Genomic DNA, 20183 nt, shown 5'->3' on the forward strand with positions numbered 1-20183 from the left:
TACACCAGCCAGAGCACGAAGAATGAACACGGAAAAAACAACAACAGCCATGCATGAAATGGACAAGGCGCAATTTAAGCAAAATAAAATATGAAATCGCAAAACAATGTAGAGAGGCTTTTAAGCAATGGTTTAGGTTTTTTTTTTTTTAAACAAAAAAACTGCATTTGCAGTCAATGCCCTAAACTTTTATCACTACTACTGTAGTTTATCAAGCTTTAACTTGAGTGACATATATTGTACAGATCATTTGTTCGACAAAAAACTAATTTCAAATTCCACAGATGTAAAAGAAATAGGCCTATGCTTCACAACATGTCACAAAGCTGTACTGTACTCAAAGTTGGCCATGGTTTGATTTTTCCCTCCGGAAGAAATCCACACTGATTAAAATGTGAAAGCTTCCTGACTGAAGCAATTTAAGTCAAGCACTGCGCTTAAGGGGGCAACACATCGGGGATTTGAGCCCCTGCCCTGTCAGTTACAAGCACAGATCCCAAACCACATTTCTACACAGCACCCAACTTCACAAAAAAAGCCCTCGGGGTGCTTGGCCCACATCATCGGAGAACTCTTTATATTCTTTCCAATTTCAATCTTACGTTTCATCTCCCAACTGAAGAATTGTTTTCTACAGATTTTGTGCCCATTTGGATTCAAATCTGGAATCTATAAGGACCATCGATCAACTATGGTTTAAGTTCAATGAAATGTCAGCAGGGGTGAGTTATACCCACCAAATGAAACCTATTTTAGATCTACTGTATATGTAATATTTATCAATGTCTTACTGATTGTATCACAAGATTTACCCATCTTGAAATGTATTTTCCATAGACTTTACACAACTACAGACATTTATATTTTTCATTGATTTTACACATGACTTTTTTTTTTTTTAAAGCTTTGAATCAATGGCCTGTATAACCACCCATGCTCATGGGTTTAAGGTTGTTCAATCCAGTATACACATCTGCAGAGACTCTGTAATACAATATTGAGATAGAACAGAGAAAGTCTAGTTCACTGATGAGTTCCAATTAGGCGTAGCCTGACACTGGGAGGCGGTGTCAAGGACAGGGGGACAAAACAAGGTTTACACACCTAACACACGTAGACCAGTAGCTCCTGTGACCTCACTAACCACACCTGCAAGGAGTCGGTAAAGAGAAGATGGAAACAAATGAAAGGATGCAAAACAAAAATGAGAACGCAATCTGCTCAAAAGGTTGGCCCAGGGCATGCCCAAACAAAAGGACAAGCTGTTTGCGAGTGTCGGTTTGCAAGCAAAGCTTCAGCAGCGATTCAGCGGCTAGCAGGAGCAAACACACCGACACACATGACAAACGCTCATCGACCCCAGCGGTCTCACACATTCCTCACTCATGTGCCAACGCCTCAAAAGAGATAAACTCAAAGGATTTCAATCTATTCCGGGCACAAGAAGCACACAGTGGCATGTGACCTGCCCTCCCACCGTTGGAGATGAGGCCCTTGAGGAAGGAGAAGTTCTCGCCAATCTTGGTCAGGTCAGGCAGCAGCTTGGCCAGCTCCTCAGCATCAGGCAGGGCCTTGGAGAGCTTTTCTGCATCAAACGAAAGTACAGCATGGTTATGGTTACACCAAAAGACATGAATGGTTAGGTGTACTCCTGCCATTGCCCTTGAAAAAGGCACTGGCCTCAGAACTGGAGGTAGTCCCTGGGCACTGCACTGTGGCTACCCACTGCCCCCAAGTAGTTAGGATGGGTCAAATGCAGAGGAAAAATTACCCTACAGGATCAAAAAAGTCTAACATAACTTACTGTGATGTGTAATAGCTTGTGAATATAAACAGCATGTAGACTCCACTACCTGACGGGAGAGGCACCTTTCTTAAATTCTGCAATGATGTTTCACCTTCTTGGCTTTGGTATGCTTTCCAATAACATATAATTACTCAACATTCAGAACACTTATTTTGAAAATACGCAGCTGCACACCAAAAATGTACTTCAGCCTAAGGTGGGTGCTTTATACACTTCATCAAATGCTTTTTTTTTTAACATTTACTGTCTTTATCCAGATATTTTCATATTGATTGAAGGATGTTTTTGGGCATCACATGCCCAAAATTTGGATTTGTGCTGACCTGCAAGTGGGTGAAAACCTCAGGAAAAGGTGCCTACCCAAGTCGATACTTTCATTCAGTTCTCGAAAGAAATCTGGCACAATCCCCTTGTATTGGCTGAAATCTGGAATCATATCCTTCCATTCCTCATAAGTCTAAAAGGAAGAAACAAAAGCCAAAAACAAAGGCACTGACATTAGTTGTACTTTAAGCATGCTTTATTATGGAAAAATACACTGCACAGATAAAAGCTGCTTTTCAACGGAAAAACACACAAAAGCTAGTTTTAATTAATGAATAAGATAAACAAGATGAAGTAGCTGGAACGAGCTGAGAGGAAATTCTCCAGTTTGAAAGTCGGTTAACATTTGCACGTCTTTCCAGGAAGTGTCAGAAGGTTGGATGGAGTGAGTGAGGAAGAGCGAAGAAGCGTGATCGCTTTCCCATACTCTATCACCTCCTCTGCACCGAAAAAAAAAATCGCACCCGTGACTTAAACACCATCCCACAAAGCAAGATGTGCACTCATAACCTTGGAGACGGAAACTGAAAGGGAATTTGAGGGGGGAGCATGAACGATGGCATGCGTGTCCATCTGTTCACCGTTTGAATCATTGGCTCACGACTGCAGTCTTACTGTAAGCTGAGTGTCAGCGTTTCAGTGAGGAGGAAGGATATGACATGAGAGGGGTGATGGCGCCACTCTGTGTCAGACGGAAGGCAATGCGTACATTTTAGGCCACTTGTGAATTTTATTTTTATTTAATCTTTATTTAACCAGGCAGGTCACATAAAAACAAATTGTTATTTAAAAGGATGGCCTGACAAGAGGCAAACAACCTCTCTTGGAGGGGGAGGGGTAGGGGGTTGGGCAGATATAACAACAGAACAAAAACAGTCAAACCAAAATAAGCAGATACAAGCAACAAAACAAATAACAGCAGAAAAGCATTAGACAAACGTGGGAGAAAAAAAGGTTAGAAGGATCATTTTAAGTTTGAATGTCAGTCAGATTGTCCATGACAAATAGGGAGATAGGTTTGTCCAGTTTTAAGGGTTTTTTTGCAGTTCATTCCAGTCTGACCATTGTCAGTTTGGCAGATTAACTGAAAGATGAACGGTAACAGAAAAGAGAGCTACGTCACTGTTTTTGCTGGTAGTTTGGATAGGTGTGATGTAAATGAAAGTGTGCTGTCCAACTAGATTCCTATATATTTATAGGAAGTGACTAATTTAGCATCTATGCCATCACAAGATTTTATGGAATGTGGAGCAAAGGTGGGGCTGTTTTTTCCAAACCACATGACTTTAGTTTTGGAGCTGTTAAGTGTAAGTTGTAAATTGGTAAAGGCTTTTTGAATAAGGAGGAAAGTATACCAGAGAGACCATAGAACAGGTTCTGTGGAAGGACCAACAGAGTAAAAATCTGTACTGCCGGCATACATGTGGATGTAGGAAGACTGGTCTCTAAGAGTCTGTGTTATGTTATGTATGTAGGGAAGAGAGTGGGACCTAAGACTGAGCCTTGAGGTACACCCTTGGTAACTGGGAGATGGTGAAACACTCAATTTTCCAATTTTATACAATGCACCCTATTGGACAGTTTAAGAACCAGACAAGAGAGTAGGTGGCAACACCAGTATTTTTAGCCTTTCAGCCAAACTGAATGGTCAGCAGAATCCAAAGGCTTTGGCCAAGTCAATGAAAACTGCAGCACAACACTGTTTCTAATCCAGAGTAGATGATACATCATTAAGGACCTTCAATGTGGCAGTGACACAACAATAACCAGTGAGAAAACCAGATTGCATGCAGGATAGGATACCATACATTTCTAAGTAATCGATTAGTTGCTCATTTACAAGCTTCTTTAGAATTTTCGACACACCAGGTAAAATGAAAATAGGTTGATAACAATCCAAATCAGCCTGATCCCCTCCTTTAAACAGCAGACATACTGTGCCTGCTTTCCAAGCAGTAGGAGTGTCAATAGTATGAAATGACAGATTACAAATATGTGAGAGAGGGGCTGCAATGATAGGAGCTGCCACTTTTAAGAAAAATGGATCAAGACCATCCAGACCAGCTGGCTTCCAGGAATTGAGTCAAAAGTTATTTTAAAACCTGGGATTCAGTGACAAGCGGCAGAGAGAAACTATGTAGCGGGGCTGGCATGGTATAACTGACAGAATGCTTCTGCTCAATCTAAGTGGAAGCTATTGAGCTGGGGGAGTAGTCTGACATGGCTTTGCGCCAGGCTTTATGCCACAGTGAGTTCCTGAATGATCACATGGACCAATAAAACTAACTGACTGACCGAGCAAAAATGAATCAATCAATAAATCAATCAATCTACCAATCAATCAAACAAACAAACAAACAAACTACACAGAGGAGCCCACAGTACCATCCACATAGTAATCATCTGCTTTTCTAAATTTCAGTGATGAAAACAACTTACCAGTTCGCCATTTCCCCACATATTTCTGGTGAAATGCACTTGCAGAATTTCACTATTTAGATGACAATATTGACTGTCTGCCTGCTTTTTCAACATATCACATATCCTATTCTTCACCATATTCAAAGTAGCAGGAGTAATATTTCATATTCACATTATTTTTCACTGCTGTCAGCTTTGATATAACAGTTGCAACTGAATAACTACTTTTACTAAATTAAATGTGCAATTTATTGGAAACATGCAGTTGTTAATTAATGAATTTTAGTCTTTTCTGGATTAAGGCTATCTAAATAGGGATTAAACTAATACACCACAATTTGTGCTTATTTCAACAGCTGTTATATGGAAAATAATACATGGGTGTGATTTACAGTATAGGTTATATTGTATTTTTCACAACGCATTTCACATCATAAGAAAGGCCATCATAAGAAAACAGAGACATGTCAATCAAAGAATAACTCAATCAAATAATAAGACAGAAGGTGTTAGGGAGAAAGCGGTCTACTCAACTTAGCAAAGTTGACCAGCAGTAGGGTCCGTGAATTGCGAATGTTAAACGAACGCAGCGTACCTTTTTGGCAGTGTATCCTCCACCCAGGGCAGATCCCAGTACGAGATAGCGCAGTCTCAGGAGCCTTGTGGCCAGCTGGGCCACCCAGAACGTGCGACGTTGCTGATATCCATGTCCCCCCGAGGAAAGCCGAGCACTGCGCACAGGAGGGCGGGACAGGGAGGTGTAGTGACGGGCGGCCGAGCGGTGAGCGGGGCGGCAGGGATTGGCGTTCGAAGAGTAGCGGTGATGGATAGCACGGGACAAAGGGTGCAGTTTCTGTAAGGGCAGACGGAACCTCACACCTACACGGGCGGGTACCAGAATCCCACAGGCCCTGCTGCAGAGTGAAGAGACGACAGATGATCCTCTAACCAAATCAATGAATTTAAACCGCACCAAGTGTTCAGCACACTTTTTCATATCCACACAGGTATGACAGCAAAACGCACATTGCCTTAAGACTCCACTTCATATAGCTAGTTTCATTGTTGTGACATCAGACTATGTGACAATGAGTTTTTGTATTTTCCGATTTATAAGCAGGAGGCGCATTTGCATTTAAATGTTTGGCGGGTTCCTAAATTAGGTGTAAAAAAAATTACCCAGTACTCAGTAGATAAACGTATCACTAAATGCATTTCTCTTTCGCTTTGGTATAGCTGGCTTGCAAGGTCGCTATTGCTTCTTTACAAAATGCTAACAACTTGGCCTGCTCCAGAGTGAAAGTGAAAATGTGACTTGTGATTTCAATTCATAATGCTAGTCGAAGCATCAATATGAAACAGCACACACCACACATATATTTTCATATTACACGCTACAGTGAATCTCTCATTTCTGCTACAGAAATAAAGTGACAGATATCGTCAGATATGTAGTCGGCTTAATTTCGTTATCTTGCTAATCATACGTTCGACAGCAGAGCTAACTTGCATCTAGCTAACGTTAGCCAGTAAAAAGCTCGCATGGATTGATATCTGGTTAGCATGTAGCCAGCGAACGTTGTGTAAACTAGCTAACCAGCGAACTCAGCCAGAAGGAAGTCACATCGATCACAAGTACTGTTGTTACATTGCCCATGTTCTTTCATAAAACTGGCTAATCCTAGCTCTCCCGTTTAATTTTAGCATCAACCAGAGAATCAATTTAGCTACATTGCATTTCACTACTGGATTACTAGCATCCACGCCCCACTTTCTGTTATGACAAGTGAACTTACCAGGCGACAGTGTTTCCAACCCGTAACATTACGCTAGACATTCGTATATTAAAGGTCATTTAGTTCATCATAACATAATGTGTTAGCTAAACTATTTACGAGCTATACAGTACATTAACTATCTAGCCGGCTATCAGCAGTCGCCGTACAACAGGGTTCTGCGGCCGTATCGCTTTAAGCTAACTAGCAACATCCTAGAACTAGTCCAACCCCTTCAATAAAACCGAACGGAAACAACGACCGCACATCACGTTCCCATACATTTTCCACGTGAAAAGACAAGTACGCTCTATGCATTCATAGAAGTAAAAAAAAAAAAAAAAAAAAACGTATTCTCTGCGTATCAATGATTTGATATCAACCAAGTTACAATTCACAGAAACTGAATAAAAATTGTATACATTTTTATGTTCTTGAAAAGCAATGTAGCTGATATAATTTCCACCGGGTTTGACATCTAACATTACAATCTTAAAAGTCCTAAAACATAATATACAATCTTGAAATTCAACACACATTATATATATATATGCATTTCTAGTTTCAAGAAGCCTAAATAGTTTGCAGTACAAACTGCACGAAATTTCTAACTAGCCTATCCATGACATGACACTGCTATCATGAGCACTGTCTATATATCCAGGATTACACTTTTTACCTAATAACACTGAAATGTGTCTTTTTTATTAATATTTTCCTGTCTGCACCATTATCACAAGCACTCAATCTCAGCACAGACCTTCTGTGACCGAGGGCGCATTAATTACACAAATGTCACATTCTCTTGATATGGCGAAATGTAGAAGGTTGGGTAAGTTACTTAAAGGAATGTAGGAAAACATGGGTAGTGCTGCTTTGGAATATGTCTTGTATAGGTTCTGTGAAACAAATTGGTGGTAGTAGTGAGATGGACTTCACCGTTACCTGGAAGAGGCCCTGAAAAATCCTACAGTGGGAAGTGAGAGGTATATGGAGACCATGGAACAGCAGCTAACATGTGGATCACCGGCTAAGTCGGGGTCCCCAATGGGGGATCCCTTGTCAACAGCAAATGTCATTGCCCTACTCAGTTCTTATACTTTGAAACATTTATATATAAAGGTGAATCTGGTCCTGGTTACACTGAGAATCTCCACCTCCCCCTACCACCCTGTAGAAAAGTAACCACTTACAGAAGCACAGAAAATCAAGATTATGTGCAATATCAGGTTTATTAAAGTCATTTGAGTGATGACAATAAAATGTAGTACAATTACACATTTTCCCTAAGTAAAAACTACGTTTACAGACCTATTGTGCAAAAGCTCAGTTTGTTAGAAATATGAGCATCCCTAAATAGAACCAGCACATTGCTTTAAGAATTAAGCAAATGATCGTGTGAGCTCAGGTTAATTTCTCACCAACTTGTCTGTCTTTTAAACCCGTTTTTACTATGCTCTTTTAGTTTAAAATTATCAGACCACCCAATACGAGCAAAACTGCTTAACAAATTACCCATGTCCATGAACTCTAAGATAAAAAAAACAGATGCTGTTACATTTGTAGCATGAAAATATATATTTTTAAATTAACTGCATTAAATAAATTCAGACATCACAAAAATGTAGATATTTAATAATGAACAATCTTTCAGTCAAATAGTACCAACATACAATCAATTGCAAATAGCTATTCCCCTCATCACAACGATAAAACAAATTACATGGAAAAAAATTACAAAGATATAAAATATAAAATATAATTATTTCAACAATCTCACAGCAAATGTAAATTTGCAAAAACGTAATGTTAAATGCATGTTCTATAAACTTTAAAATACCAAACCAAACATTTCTGGGTCCACTGGTTATCATTTAGAGTAAATTATTGTTATTCAACTTACTGCCAATTATTCACATACAAAGCCATATCAGAAAAGCTGATTATTTCAGGGGCCTGAGCATCTAGAGGACAATGCCTACTACAATGCAGTACTCTATTTATGCTTTTAGTATCGGTACAATGAACACATTTTTATAACGTAACAAAACTACATATCATTTTTATTTGGACATTTTCTTTTCCATTACAGTATTTCATTTAAAGAAAAAACTACTTGCAGTAAAGAAACAACCGTTTGCAAGTGTGTTGTACAGTATATATAAAGTAAAAACAGCATTTCAGGAATGTGTCCATGTGGCACCAGACTGGCAAACGGAAGAACTACAATTAGCTGCCTAGCCCACTTGGGTTTAAACATTAAGGCAGGGGTTCCCAAAGTGGGGTCTAAGGACCTCTGGGAGTCTGCAAAGGAGATCCTCAGCAGAATAGCAATGTTAAGAATAAGGATATGTCCTTTATATTTCCTTATTTCATAAATTGTATATCTTACAACTGTAATTGCACTGTCATTTATTGCATATTTATTTTGCATCGAATAATGCCTTACAGAAGTACTCACCCCATGATGTAGATACACAAAGTCTCATTAGACAAGCGTTCATGCACTAGTTTGTGAAACTTAAATTACATGTTTGGTGCAGCATTATGGTGTTAAACATTACCTATTTTACTGAAGTTGGACGGGGTCTTTGAAAGTTTGGAAACTGCTGCATTAAGGCACCTCAGGTGAAAGACACAAAGATATTTACACACACATTGTAAAAGTGCAAAGGCAGTGAAATAAGTGAAAATTAGATGAGAGATTAGTTTTAAAAGTCTAATTTTCACTTGAATGACTATTAAGTTTAAAACAGTAAAACTGTATCTTCTAAATTAACACTTATTTTGAAACAATTCCAACTTAAGTGCATTTTTATTAAAATATATTATTGCTTTAATACAAAAACGTGAAATATTGTTTTGTACAACTCAAAGAACAGCAACAGCATAAATCAGAGGTCACAATTAATACGGTTGATACAAGTAAAGCACAACTGAAAGTAGTTTTGGAACGAACATAGTCAATATGGATGGTGCAGATGCAAAATTACTTGGCTAATCCACTACTGTGTGAGGGTCATTTTCCTGCCTTATCTGACATGGTTTCCTAAATGAAAGGAAACTGCTGACCAATATTCTAATATAAAAGGTGATTTATTAATCATAAAGAATATTCTTTGATTTGAATCCAGTTAAACGGAGGGCAAACCTGTGGAATATGGCCGGCCACAACAGGCATCCACTTGACGGTTATAGTGACCACCACCGCTGAATGAATACTTCCGTTTCTGTGGGTGACCCTTTAGGAGAACAAACGGGATAGAACGCCCTCCTTCAACCGTGGTCAGAGAATGCAGCAGGCATCTGCACTGACACCACACTGACTTGTGCTGGGCGCGCTCCAAACCGGTCCGCTAGACCCATCCCACTTTCAGAAACTTGCGCGTAAACTGTGCGCAAATATAGAGCCTCACGGTACCCAGGCATCTGCGGTTATCATGGCAGGATTGTTCTTCCACAGGAAGAAAAGAAGCGTAAAGGGAAACAACAGTAGAAAAAAATGTAGTGGAGAAGATCCCAAGAACCCCATTGAGTTATAATTACTGTATGTCGTGTAGATTGTTGAAATTGCTTAAATACCTGCATTGTTTATGAACGTGTACCTACTGGCTACTGGCAACTCCCAAGGCTTCACCATCTCCCAGCAGCATTTGATGTGGCGCAAGGATGGGTCTCATTTGCACAGATAAATGCCTCATGGCACTGCCTCCTCCTAATACAGTGTCAAATACATTTTAGGTTTAGGTAGCTACATGTATTAGTGCTGGTCCTTGAAATTACATGACAGTCAAAACAAGAAGCTGCTTTTAAATCCTCAGCTTTGCAAGAAATCCTGTTCGAGCAACGAGGAACGGGAAAGCCGCAGATTTCGGAAAAGGGCTTCGGCCTGTTCCCAGCCTGCCAGCACAGCTCTGCATTGCGAAGGAACAGCCGACCCAGCGCCTCCTCCGAGCACCTTCTTAGAAGAGGGTGTAAATAATTTTCTGTGCGATATAAAAAGGCTTCGGTTCCAAAGGTCCCTGTGATGACAGCATCCAGTCAGGATTAGCGCGGATGCTAGGAGGCTAACAGGTGGAATGTGTTGTCGGGGCAGTGGGGAGTTTGGGCCTCGGTGGTGGTTCTGGCCTTGGGGGGCCAGTAGGGGTCCTTCTGCAGCTCCCTGGCCAGGCGCATGTAGCGCACATTAGAGGACTGCGTCCTTTGGCAGCACAGCCGTGCCAGACACCTGGCCCCACAGCGGTCAATGCCAGCCTGTAAACAACCCAACAAAGGATTTTGACAGGTAGACAACAGCAAGGCCTATTATCTATTAGGATTCCTCAGAATCCAAAAGCAGGACACGATTACAGGAGCTGCGGACTGCGCTCGCTTTCTATTGGGTGACAACCGCTCGCAACCGAGGGCAACTGCTCAAGCCATAGTCTACTGGCACACGAACAAGGGTGCTACTCAAAACACGAGGAAACAGACTGACCATTACCTGCATTGTGTCAAGAAAGCCAAGTAATTCTAAGAATCTTATTTATTCTCATTTGTTTATTCATTAAGAGCTTAAGAGCTCCTGAGTTAGTCATTGCGACTGAGTTTCTGAAGAACAGGCTGCAGACAATACGTCATTCTGAGCTGAATGTTGTGCAGCTAGTAAAAATGCTTTCAGGAGGCCGTAGCCCAGATGTGAGAGTAGATCAGTTGTCACTGTATAACATCGTACTGTCTGTACATGTCTGAGTTGGGGGTCAATTACATTTCAGTTCAGCCAATTCAAGAATTGGACTTAAAGTGACTTAATCATCACAGAACGTTATGGGTGGGCATTTCTGAATTCCCAAATTGAATTTCAGTTCGCTTCCTCAATTGACTGAACTGACCGCATGGAATTGACCGCAGCCCTCTGCGGCGTCACGCTAACCCCACTTAAGTGTCGTTTCGTAACCCCCCTCACCGAAGCACTCAGAGCACCAAAAAGAGGAGGAGCAACAGAAAGAGAGTGCGACAGGCAAGGTACCTCAACATCAGAGCAACTCAAGACCCAAGTCACATCGTACTGCTTTCATCATTTAAAAAAAAAAACAACTTACAGTAAGGCCAGTGAGACTGCTGAGAGAAAACGAGCTATGCAATACTGTATGTTCAGCATCTGCTGCGATTTCATTCTTGTCCTCTGACCAGATTTTTCATCATCTCCAGCATCAAAGCCTTATCAATCACCTTGGGTAATAAATCTGATATATTACAGTTTATGGCATGCATCTACGTCATTGTACTGTATGTGGTTGACTCTGCATTGGCTCGAGCATGAGCAAGCAATGCACTTAAGGATTAATGATTAAGGACTTTTAATACATGTGACTGGATATAATCTGCATCTTATATCAGTGTATCTAAATATAAACCACAGATAAAGACCCACATTAAAAAGATTCCCAACACAGTCCAGACAGCTGCCCAGTGGCTTACCTCTATCAGGATGGACACGACAGCATTGGCTACGACGATAACGAGCACCCTGATTCGCCACTGGTAAGGGACGCACACAATCTAAGGGGGAGGGGGGAAAGACCATGTGATCGAACAGCTGGAATTTAGCTCCAACACTGGTGATATATTAAACACTGTGGTGCAGTAATATTGTGATGCAGGTAAAAGCCAAGGGTCAAAGTTGGTGATAAGCAGAGATGGCAATGGAAAGAGAGTGGAGGGGAAAAAAATAAAACTTATTATTTCATAAAATGTCACAAAATGTAACTTTATTTCATGAAACTGCAGTGCATTGTATCTTAATACAAATCAACATTAATATACTCTAATACTCCTACTACGCCAACATGAAATACAGAAATACAAAAGTTTCCTACAGGAGGACATTATTACGTGATGGTGGTAAGTAAGAGTGACACTATAATGGGTGGGAGTATAGGGTGGCAGCACGGTCTAATTTGTATACTTACTTGCAGGACATTATCGATGGCAGGAATTGGATACAATATGATGAACAACAGGAGGAAGTAGAAGAACACAGCAGACAGGAGGAATGGCCCTGCAGACACAGAGACAGATGTGCTGTAATCATCCTGAAGATGGCGCCACAGATGAACTCAGCTAACACGCATTACCTTGCACCAGTCGCTCAGGTTTTATCTGGGGTTAATTACACAGCTTTATTCATTTACTTCAAGCAATTGCCACCCACATTCCCTTAATTGAACAGCAGGTCTCTATGTTATATGAACCATTTGACTGTAGTGAGGGTTTTCTCCCACTTGTAAAGTACTGGGGAGAGAGTTTCACTCACAGTTTCTGTAGCTGGGCTGCCTGAAAGGCTTCCCTTTGGAAAAGACGATGGCGATGACCAGATACTGAAAGCAGGAGACATAGAAGATGGTCGTGTTCTCGTAGTTTTCGATGTTCCTCTCGCTGTGCTTACTGGACCCAGTTGTGTTGTGAGCAGATGAATGGGACATATTGCAAGCACTGTGGGACAGAAAGACTCATTAAAGCCACACACATACACACACACACTCTAGGCCCTAGTACACATACATACACACACACACACACACACACACACACACACACACACACACACACACACTAGCCCCCAGCACACACACGCACAGACATGCACGCACACACACACACACACACACTGTAGCCCCCAGCACACACACGCACAGACATGCACGCACACACACACACACTGTAGCCCCCAGCACACACACACAGTACCTCCCAGCATACATACACACACTCACACACACTCATGCTGTGTGTGCAGTACTCACTCTGAGGCAGGGGTCCACTCCTCATACCAGCTCTGCTCCTTCACCAGGAGGAAGGCGAGCACCTGGAAGCCCAGGCACACCAGGATCTGCAGCAGGACGGAGGAGAGCAGCGGCCTGGAGATGAGGCCCAGTGGGGGGCGCTGTGCCACCAGCTGCTTACAGGCCTGGTTCAGACTCACTACACGCACACACAGACACACGCACACACAGCCATGCACACAGACAGACACAAATACACACAGATGCGCACACACACACACACACAGACAAACATGTAGGCAGACACATACACAAAGAGAAAAACAACGCAACCACACAGACACCCATTACATGACTACAAAATATATTTTCTCAGCTACGACTTGCTTTGCTTGCTTCATCATAGGACTTGGTGCTTACATACTACATGCACACAGGCTGTACAAAAAGTAACTGAATTTACTCAAGCAGTCCAGATTATGGCTGCAATTGAAACTCCACCCATTATTTCCCCTACAGCTTCTAGTAACAAGTCAACTTCACAAACTGATTTGACATTGAACACGTCCATACGTATGTGTGTAGATAATCTAATAATTATACTTCATGGGCATGACAGCACAGGGGTTAAACAGAAGTCAACATGAAACGGGGGGGGGGGGGGGGGGGGGGGGTTGGGGCATTATGGCCACTCATACTCACTGGTGAAGACCATGACCAGAATGATGGCAACATCAATGAAGAGGAACTGGAAGTCTCCAAGGTTGCTTGAGAACTGAAAGAACAAATTCTCCTTAGAAACAGCAAGACCCTCAGTGCCATTTCAGTCTATATCTACTATATCTATATCCCATATGAGAGGAGAATGATGGGGATGTACTGTATTGCAGCTGACCTGAGATCAGTGTTTCTGAGGGGAATAAGCCTGCAGGCTGCACACAGGCAGTACTCACAGAGTAGAGGAGAATGATGCTGATGCACTGGATTAAAGCTGATCTGAGATCAGTGTTTCTGAGGGGAATAAGGCTGCAGGCTGCACACAGGCAGTACTCACAGAGTAGAGGAGAATGATGCTGATGCACTGGATTAAAGCTGATCTGAGATCAGTGTTTCTGAGGGGAATAAGCCTGCAGGCTGCACACAGGCAGTACTCACAGAGTAGAGCAGAATGATGCTGATGTACTGGATTATGCTATACAGGGCCATGAACTTGAACACACAGAAGGAAGTGATGAGAGCCGCTCTGCCCTCCCTGAGGAGAAACGGCAGTTAGTTTCTCATTTCCCTTATTAACAGCGAGGGCACTGAGCACACATTTAATCACACATCTAAATTAGATGAGTCCATTAAGAGGGCACTTGGCATTACAGACACATTTTCTGTGTCTACTGTGGCACACGGTAACAGCGATACGAATCTGTGTCAGAGCAGATGAAGATACATAGGAATTTTGGGAGAGAATACCTGATCAGGTCAGGCACACAGGAAATGTTGGGGGTTCTGGATGTGAAGGGGGAGGCCACAGAAGCCTCCAGCTCCGACAGGGAAATCCCGCCATGAGCTCTCTTCAGGGCCTGAGGGCCAGCGGAGGGGGGGTTAAGAAAAAACAGAAGAAAGAGAGAACAGCAAGAGGGCAAAAATAGAAGGAAAAGCGTTAACTGGCTCTGCACACAGGAAGCAATAATGATGCAAGGCACCGTTTCCCAATAAACTGTGAAACAATGTATGAGCATGACAAAGTCTAAACATAACTGACCATACAAAGCTGAAATTAGTCTTTCACCAACTGCCAGCAGGTCCCCCCACAAAAAATTTTTTACAGGCACATAGAAGATGGCTATTAGCATGGGATGAAGGATGAAGGAAAGCCAGCTGTATTAAATGCAAATACTCACGCCACAGTCATTAGCTCCGTCGCCACACATGCCCACGAAGTAGCTGCGAATTAGAGGGAGAAAGGCAGTCCTTCAGAGGTCGGGCTGGAGCATTTCTTAACGGCTGATCTGCGATCGGTCTGCGACGGCTACTCACTCCACGCTCTGCAGCGCCTCCACCAGCTGGGTCTTCTGGTCCGGCGCCATCCGGGCAAACACCGTGCCGTGGAGGACCAGCTGTGCCAGGGAGAGGGGAGAAACCACAGTCCCTAAATGCCACCTCCCACGGAACTCACGTGTGCTACTGCTATCATTAAGTACGGCCATTTTTTTTTTCTTAATCCTACGTCAGTGATCTAGAACTTCGCTGTTTCCAATGACCAGTAATGATTATTACATCAGCATCAGAATGCTCAGTAAAGAAACCCACTGGGAACCCACCTTCTGAACCAGATCCTGGAAGTGCGCGGTGATGACGGCGAAGGATCGGCCGCTCATGGCGAAGTGGTACCGCTGCTGGAGAGTCAGCTTGTCCTCGTCGTCGTCATCCAGACCGATGTCCACCACCTGCAGGGACGGAGGGACAGGGAGACGAGGGATGGCTCAGTTTCATTCTCTAGACTGGCCGCAGGGGGCACACCAAGACCGCAGCGACCGTCTGCCTAATCACAATGCATTCCCCTCTGCTAGAAAACAATTAAATGTAGATCCCAGTCAAGTCCCATGCTACTTCCATGGTGAACACACATGTATCATTGCTTCCCCTCATGTAGTCAATTTGAGCATTTCGTGAACGCACCCCTAAACCGACACAAAGTGCATTGGGCCGCTAGTGCAGGATCTAGCAGGGGAGACTGCAGTTCCACATACAGTCCACCAGAGCGCACCGACCTCCAAGTGGGAGCCTTTGTTGGGACGCGCGGTGGGGTCGTTTGCGTAGTGCCACTCGATCCTGGCAGCCTGGCCGTCTTTAGGCGGAAGTGCGTCGGCGACGATGACCCTGTCCTGTGGGGGGATCATCCCGCAGTCCCGTGCCACTGATATGGCCGTCAGCATGTTATCACCTGAGGGGGGAGGTCAGGTTCATTACATTACATTACAGGCATTTGGCAGACGCTCTTATCCAGAGCGACGTACAACAAAGTGTATAACCATAACCAGGAACAAGTATGACGAAACCCCTAGAGAGAAGTACCGGTCCAAGTGCAGGGAACAACCGCATAGTTCAACTTGGACCCTGAAGGTTAAACTGATTAACACTAAACAACGAGAACGGCAACAACGCAGTCTATGGAAAAAAGGTTCTGGTTCTGTCCTGTATTTACAATGCACTTCATTCACAGACACAACAATTAATTGTCTGGAAGTGGCTGGTTGGTAGTATCAGAGGTAAAAGGGTGCTAGAGCCAAAACAATCGTGTACATTGTGTAGGTTTTTATTTAGGGCAGCACATAGTAATGGCATGTTACTTATGTTTACGTTGAACACTGGTGCTAAAAAAAAAACTTAAGAGTATATACATGCTATATCTATATATCTACATATATATATATATATATATATACATACATATACACACACACACATCCATCCATGCACTACAGGCCAAAACCTGTTCGTTTTTTTTTTTAACCTTAGAGAAGAATTCTGTTAACCTATGCACATTTATTAAATAAATCAAAGTATAACCCTTTTCCCCCAATATCTATGTACAATAACACAAAATATGAGCTTTACTTAAAAATAATCTTAGACACGACTTTCCTCAAAATAGCCTCTGTTGGTTTTAATTACAATTCAATTATTGGAAGCCTTATCCAGTCTTAGGATACTTTAATTTTCATTGTATGTAAAATAAAAAAACCTGAATAAATGCAATGGTTAAAAAAAAATATAAAAACTTGAGCTGCATCACAGTCTGTAATCGACTAGGTGTATTTCTAAGAGTTCAAAGTCTACTTGATCACAAGTAGCTGAACTGACAAATGGAAAACCAAACACGTGGCAGCTTTTCAATTGGGGTTCCAAACACACAGCCTGGTTTGCCACAGTAATTGTGATTGCTGTTTAAACTGATGGGAAGCTAAGGAGCTCTGCTATTAAGGAGGTTAGGTAATAAAGCAGTCAGTTAGATTTTTATGTGATGCACACGGAGAGCTTTCGTGGATTATCACAAGCAGATGAAGACCGATTTCGGATCCGCTCAGCCCTGGATTCACGCACATTCCGTCTGCCCCGCTCACCTGTGACCATGACGGTGCGTATGTTGGCGCGGCGAAGGTCCTCCAGGACGCCCGGCGTCTCGGCCTTCAGCTTGTTCTGCATGATGATCAGGCCCAGGAACTCCATGTTGCTCTCAATAAGGTCCCTGCGGGGATCCAAAAGAGCCACTGAGTGACTACATCAATTAAAGGGGCGACAAAATGCAAGACCTGCACAGTTTGTTAAAAAAAAAAAAAAAACTAATTGACAATGAACCTCAGGCAAGGTATTTGGGTGGATGTACCCCCCAAGTAGACAGCCTAACAGATGACTGATCAATACACGGTGTGTCCCCTGGTGTGACAGTTTCAGAGGATGACCTGGTGTGCCCTTTAGAATGAACCGTGAGGAAATGAGCCGTGCGATGGTGCCGCGGCAGATCTCAGCAGGCTCACTGTGTCATCAGGAAATGCTCATTAGCCTCAGCTCTAGAGCTGATGCCTATCCTCCGGGGACTGTGATGTCACCGCTCGGGAGTGGTGTTCTGCCTGTGGGCAGTGCAATGCGGTCATCCGGCGTTCCGGCACCTGCTGATGCTCTGCACTTTGTGCCAGTTGAGTTTGGACTCCAGCCGCCGGTGGGCCAGGGCAATGACCCGGAAACCCTGCTTGGTGTAGCCCTCCAGAACCTCAGAGAAGTCCTCCGGCACTGCAGAAAGAGGGGCGGCAGGACGGAGAAGGAAAAGCTCAACATTTCAAAACAACTAAGCAGCCGACTTCTCATTCTCAACTTCTCATTAACCGTTTACAGTCAATCTTACCAGGGGTGTTAAAAGAAAGGGAAAATGAGTTTTGGGAGAGTTTAATCATGCAAACAAGACCCCTGAGCGCAAGTGTGGACATTTTAAAAACAAATACATTCACGGAGACAAGTGGCCATTCAGGGTTTGCGAGGGGGAGGGGTAGCTGGAGAGAGAACATTTCACAAACCGGTCCACTGTAAGACGCGACACAATGACCGACCTGTTTCCTTCTTACAGAGGCTGGCCACCACTTCTGGCGCCCCCTTGAGGTAGGCATCCATGCGCTTCTCTCCCAGCAGTCTGGCCACCACGCTCATCCTCTGGAGCGCCGAGGAGAAGGGGAACTGCCGCACGATGCCCATCTCATAGGACGACTGAGGACACCGGGAACACACCGTTAACTTGACACGTCCCGTTAAAACAGCCAGGACGTAAACCCAGGAGAGACATTTCAGCACTTACCGACAACTCGCACAGCTCCTGTAAGACAAACAGACGTCAGACAAAACAAACACAAAAGACAAACAGACGTCAGACAAAACAAACACAAAAGAGAAACAGACGTCAGACAAAACACACATAAGAAGAAAATAAAACATAATGACAATACGTAGGTTTGTCCACTACCTACAGTCTAGAGAGTATCCAGATTACACAGAGGATGCTTCAAGCCTCCACATGACTAGTAAGCTATCAGAAGATAGACCGCCACTCAACAACAAGGTGCAGATGAGTCATTTAACTGATAAAGTAATACTTTTTTGGTTCAGTAATGCTGCCAGTGAAACTCGCCTGCAAGTTCATCCTGACAACTAGTGATTCTTTGACCTCTCCTAAAATGACTGCCCAAGTCTTGGAAGAAACCATCAACTCACCAGAGCCAAGCACCATGCCTTAGTGGGTCAACAATAACAATGATGTCGTTTTTGGGTGGCCCTCTACATTCAAACTACCTTCAAACGCAATCTGCAAGGCCTCTGTTATGATGAGTAATAAGGCTGTAACAACCCAGGATACTTAGTTTCGAGTGCCATTAATCCTCAAAGATTTAAATGGAGTTACAGTGCTACAGCAAGAGTGTCTGCAAATGTGCTTTTAAAATTAGCTGAAGATACGCACAACCACAAGAGGCCAGCACTGAGCCTTCATACCGGGCGTGGGCATGGGAGGACACTACAACCTGGGTCAAGAGACACACCTCAAGACGTGCAGCTTTGTGACAGAACGGGCAGCTTTGTGTCAAGGAGCAGGGGAGGAGTTACTGGCAGATGCAGGGGCATACCATGTCCTGACTGGAGGTCGTCTCCTGCTTGGGAAACAACTGCTTGGGTGGGCGGACCACCGTGGGCATGATGCGATTGTGGAGAGAAGTCTCTTCCTCTGTGGGCTCCTCAAGAATCTGGAAAACAGGCCTGAGGATGTCAGAAGAGCAGATATTCTGCACTCCTACCACGCAGAGTCCGGCGAAGTCTGAAGAACTCAAAAGGGTGTCGAAGAGTCTGCCCCCTGCATGTGAACTTCTGAAGACAAACAATGACCTGTGTCTGGGTGTGTGTGTGTGTGCAAGCCTGGGAGCATGTGTGAATATGAATAGCCAGTCTGAACTTGCCTTAGAGGGAGCTGGTACAGATCCAGACCCTCCTCCCCCTTCCTCTACAACAAGGCCCGGCTTTGATGCGGGCGTGTGAACAACAATCGCCGGGACAGACATGCCATTTGCTCACCCAGCCCGTGGCCTCGAACATCTTCAGGTCCAGAGGGTCTCCGGACAGCTCCCCCTTGATCCTGGTCAGGGAGTGGCAGACAGCCATGCAGGACACAAAGCGGGATTTGACCAGAGCCTCCCTGCGGACGCTCTCCTCTGAGAGCAGGAACCTGCAGGGCCGAGGAGAGGGGGAGAAGCAGGTGAGAGAGAGCGAGAACAATAGTAAGAGAGAGAGAGAGAGAGAGAGAGAGAAATAGAGAGAGATAATGGAGAAGAGGCGGTCTCACATGCTGTTGTCCACTCTCTGGATGCCCCACAAGTCCAGGCCATCTTCAGTGAGTGTGCCAGTCTGTGAACACAATGAAATGTGTTCAAAACGAGCCTCCCTGCATCAAACGGCTAATCGATGAAACGTGTTCACAACGAGCCTCCCTGCCAACACATTCCACAGCTGATGATTATACACTCAGCATCCTTTCAGCCAAAGCTATAATTTCACTACTCAGAA

General features: G+C 43.6%; 2 protein-coding genes across 8 annotated transcripts in view; both read right to left on the bottom strand.

Moving 5' to 3' along the window:
- Positions 1-6577, bottom strand: part of LOC118230240 (dynamin-like 120 kDa protein, mitochondrial) — a 33348-nt gene extending 26771 nt beyond the window's left edge. Inside the window, exons 1-5 of one of the 2 annotated variants that reach the window (XM_035423075.1) lie at positions 6349-6577; positions 5148-5466; positions 2168-2264; positions 1478-1585; positions 1105-1149 (exon numbers count right to left, since the gene is read on the bottom strand). In XM_035423075.1, the coding sequence (XP_035278966.1) occupies positions 1105-1149; positions 1478-1585; positions 2168-2264; positions 5148-5466; positions 6349-6407 (628 nt within the window). In that variant the 5' untranslated portion in view covers positions 6408-6577. The remainder of the gene's footprint in view (positions 1-1104; positions 1150-1477; positions 1586-2167; positions 2265-5147; positions 5467-6348) is intronic. The other variant, XM_035423077.1, reaches the window with a different exon arrangement.
- Positions 6578-7540: 963 nt separating this feature from the next.
- The window catches only part of LOC118229141 (probable cation-transporting ATPase 13A3), a 103148-nt gene continuing 90505 nt past the window's right edge, over positions 7541-20183 (bottom strand). For all 6 annotated transcript variants that reach the window (XM_035420851.1, XM_035420850.1, XM_035420849.1 and 3 more), the window contains 19 exons: positions 19963-20024; positions 19695-19845; positions 19253-19369; positions 18433-18450; positions 18191-18344; positions 17756-17876; positions 17210-17334; positions 15857-16029; positions 15407-15532; positions 15123-15202; positions 14987-15029; positions 14556-14665; positions 14247-14343; positions 13794-13866; positions 13113-13290; positions 12623-12801; positions 12279-12367; positions 11788-11868; positions 7541-10581 (listed from right to left, as the gene is read on the bottom strand). In XM_035420851.1, coding sequence (XP_035276742.1) covers positions 10387-10581; positions 11788-11868; positions 12279-12367; positions 12623-12801; positions 13113-13290; positions 13794-13866; positions 14247-14343; positions 14556-14665; positions 14987-15029; positions 15123-15202; positions 15407-15532; positions 15857-16029; positions 17210-17334; positions 17756-17876; positions 18191-18344; positions 18433-18450; positions 19253-19369; positions 19695-19845; positions 19963-20024 — 2172 coding nt within the window. In that variant the 3' untranslated portion in view covers positions 7541-10386. The remainder of the gene's footprint in view (positions 10582-11787; positions 11869-12278; positions 12368-12622; positions 12802-13112; positions 13291-13793; positions 13867-14246; positions 14344-14555; positions 14666-14986; positions 15030-15122; positions 15203-15406; positions 15533-15856; positions 16030-17209; positions 17335-17755; positions 17877-18190; positions 18345-18432; positions 18451-19252; positions 19370-19694; positions 19846-19962; positions 20025-20183) is intronic.

Source organism: Anguilla anguilla, chromosome 6, assembly GCF_013347855.1.
Source record: "Anguilla anguilla isolate fAngAng1 chromosome 6, fAngAng1.pri, whole genome shotgun sequence".
Classification (NCBI taxonomy): Eukaryota; Metazoa; Chordata; class Actinopteri; order Anguilliformes; family Anguillidae; genus Anguilla; species Anguilla anguilla.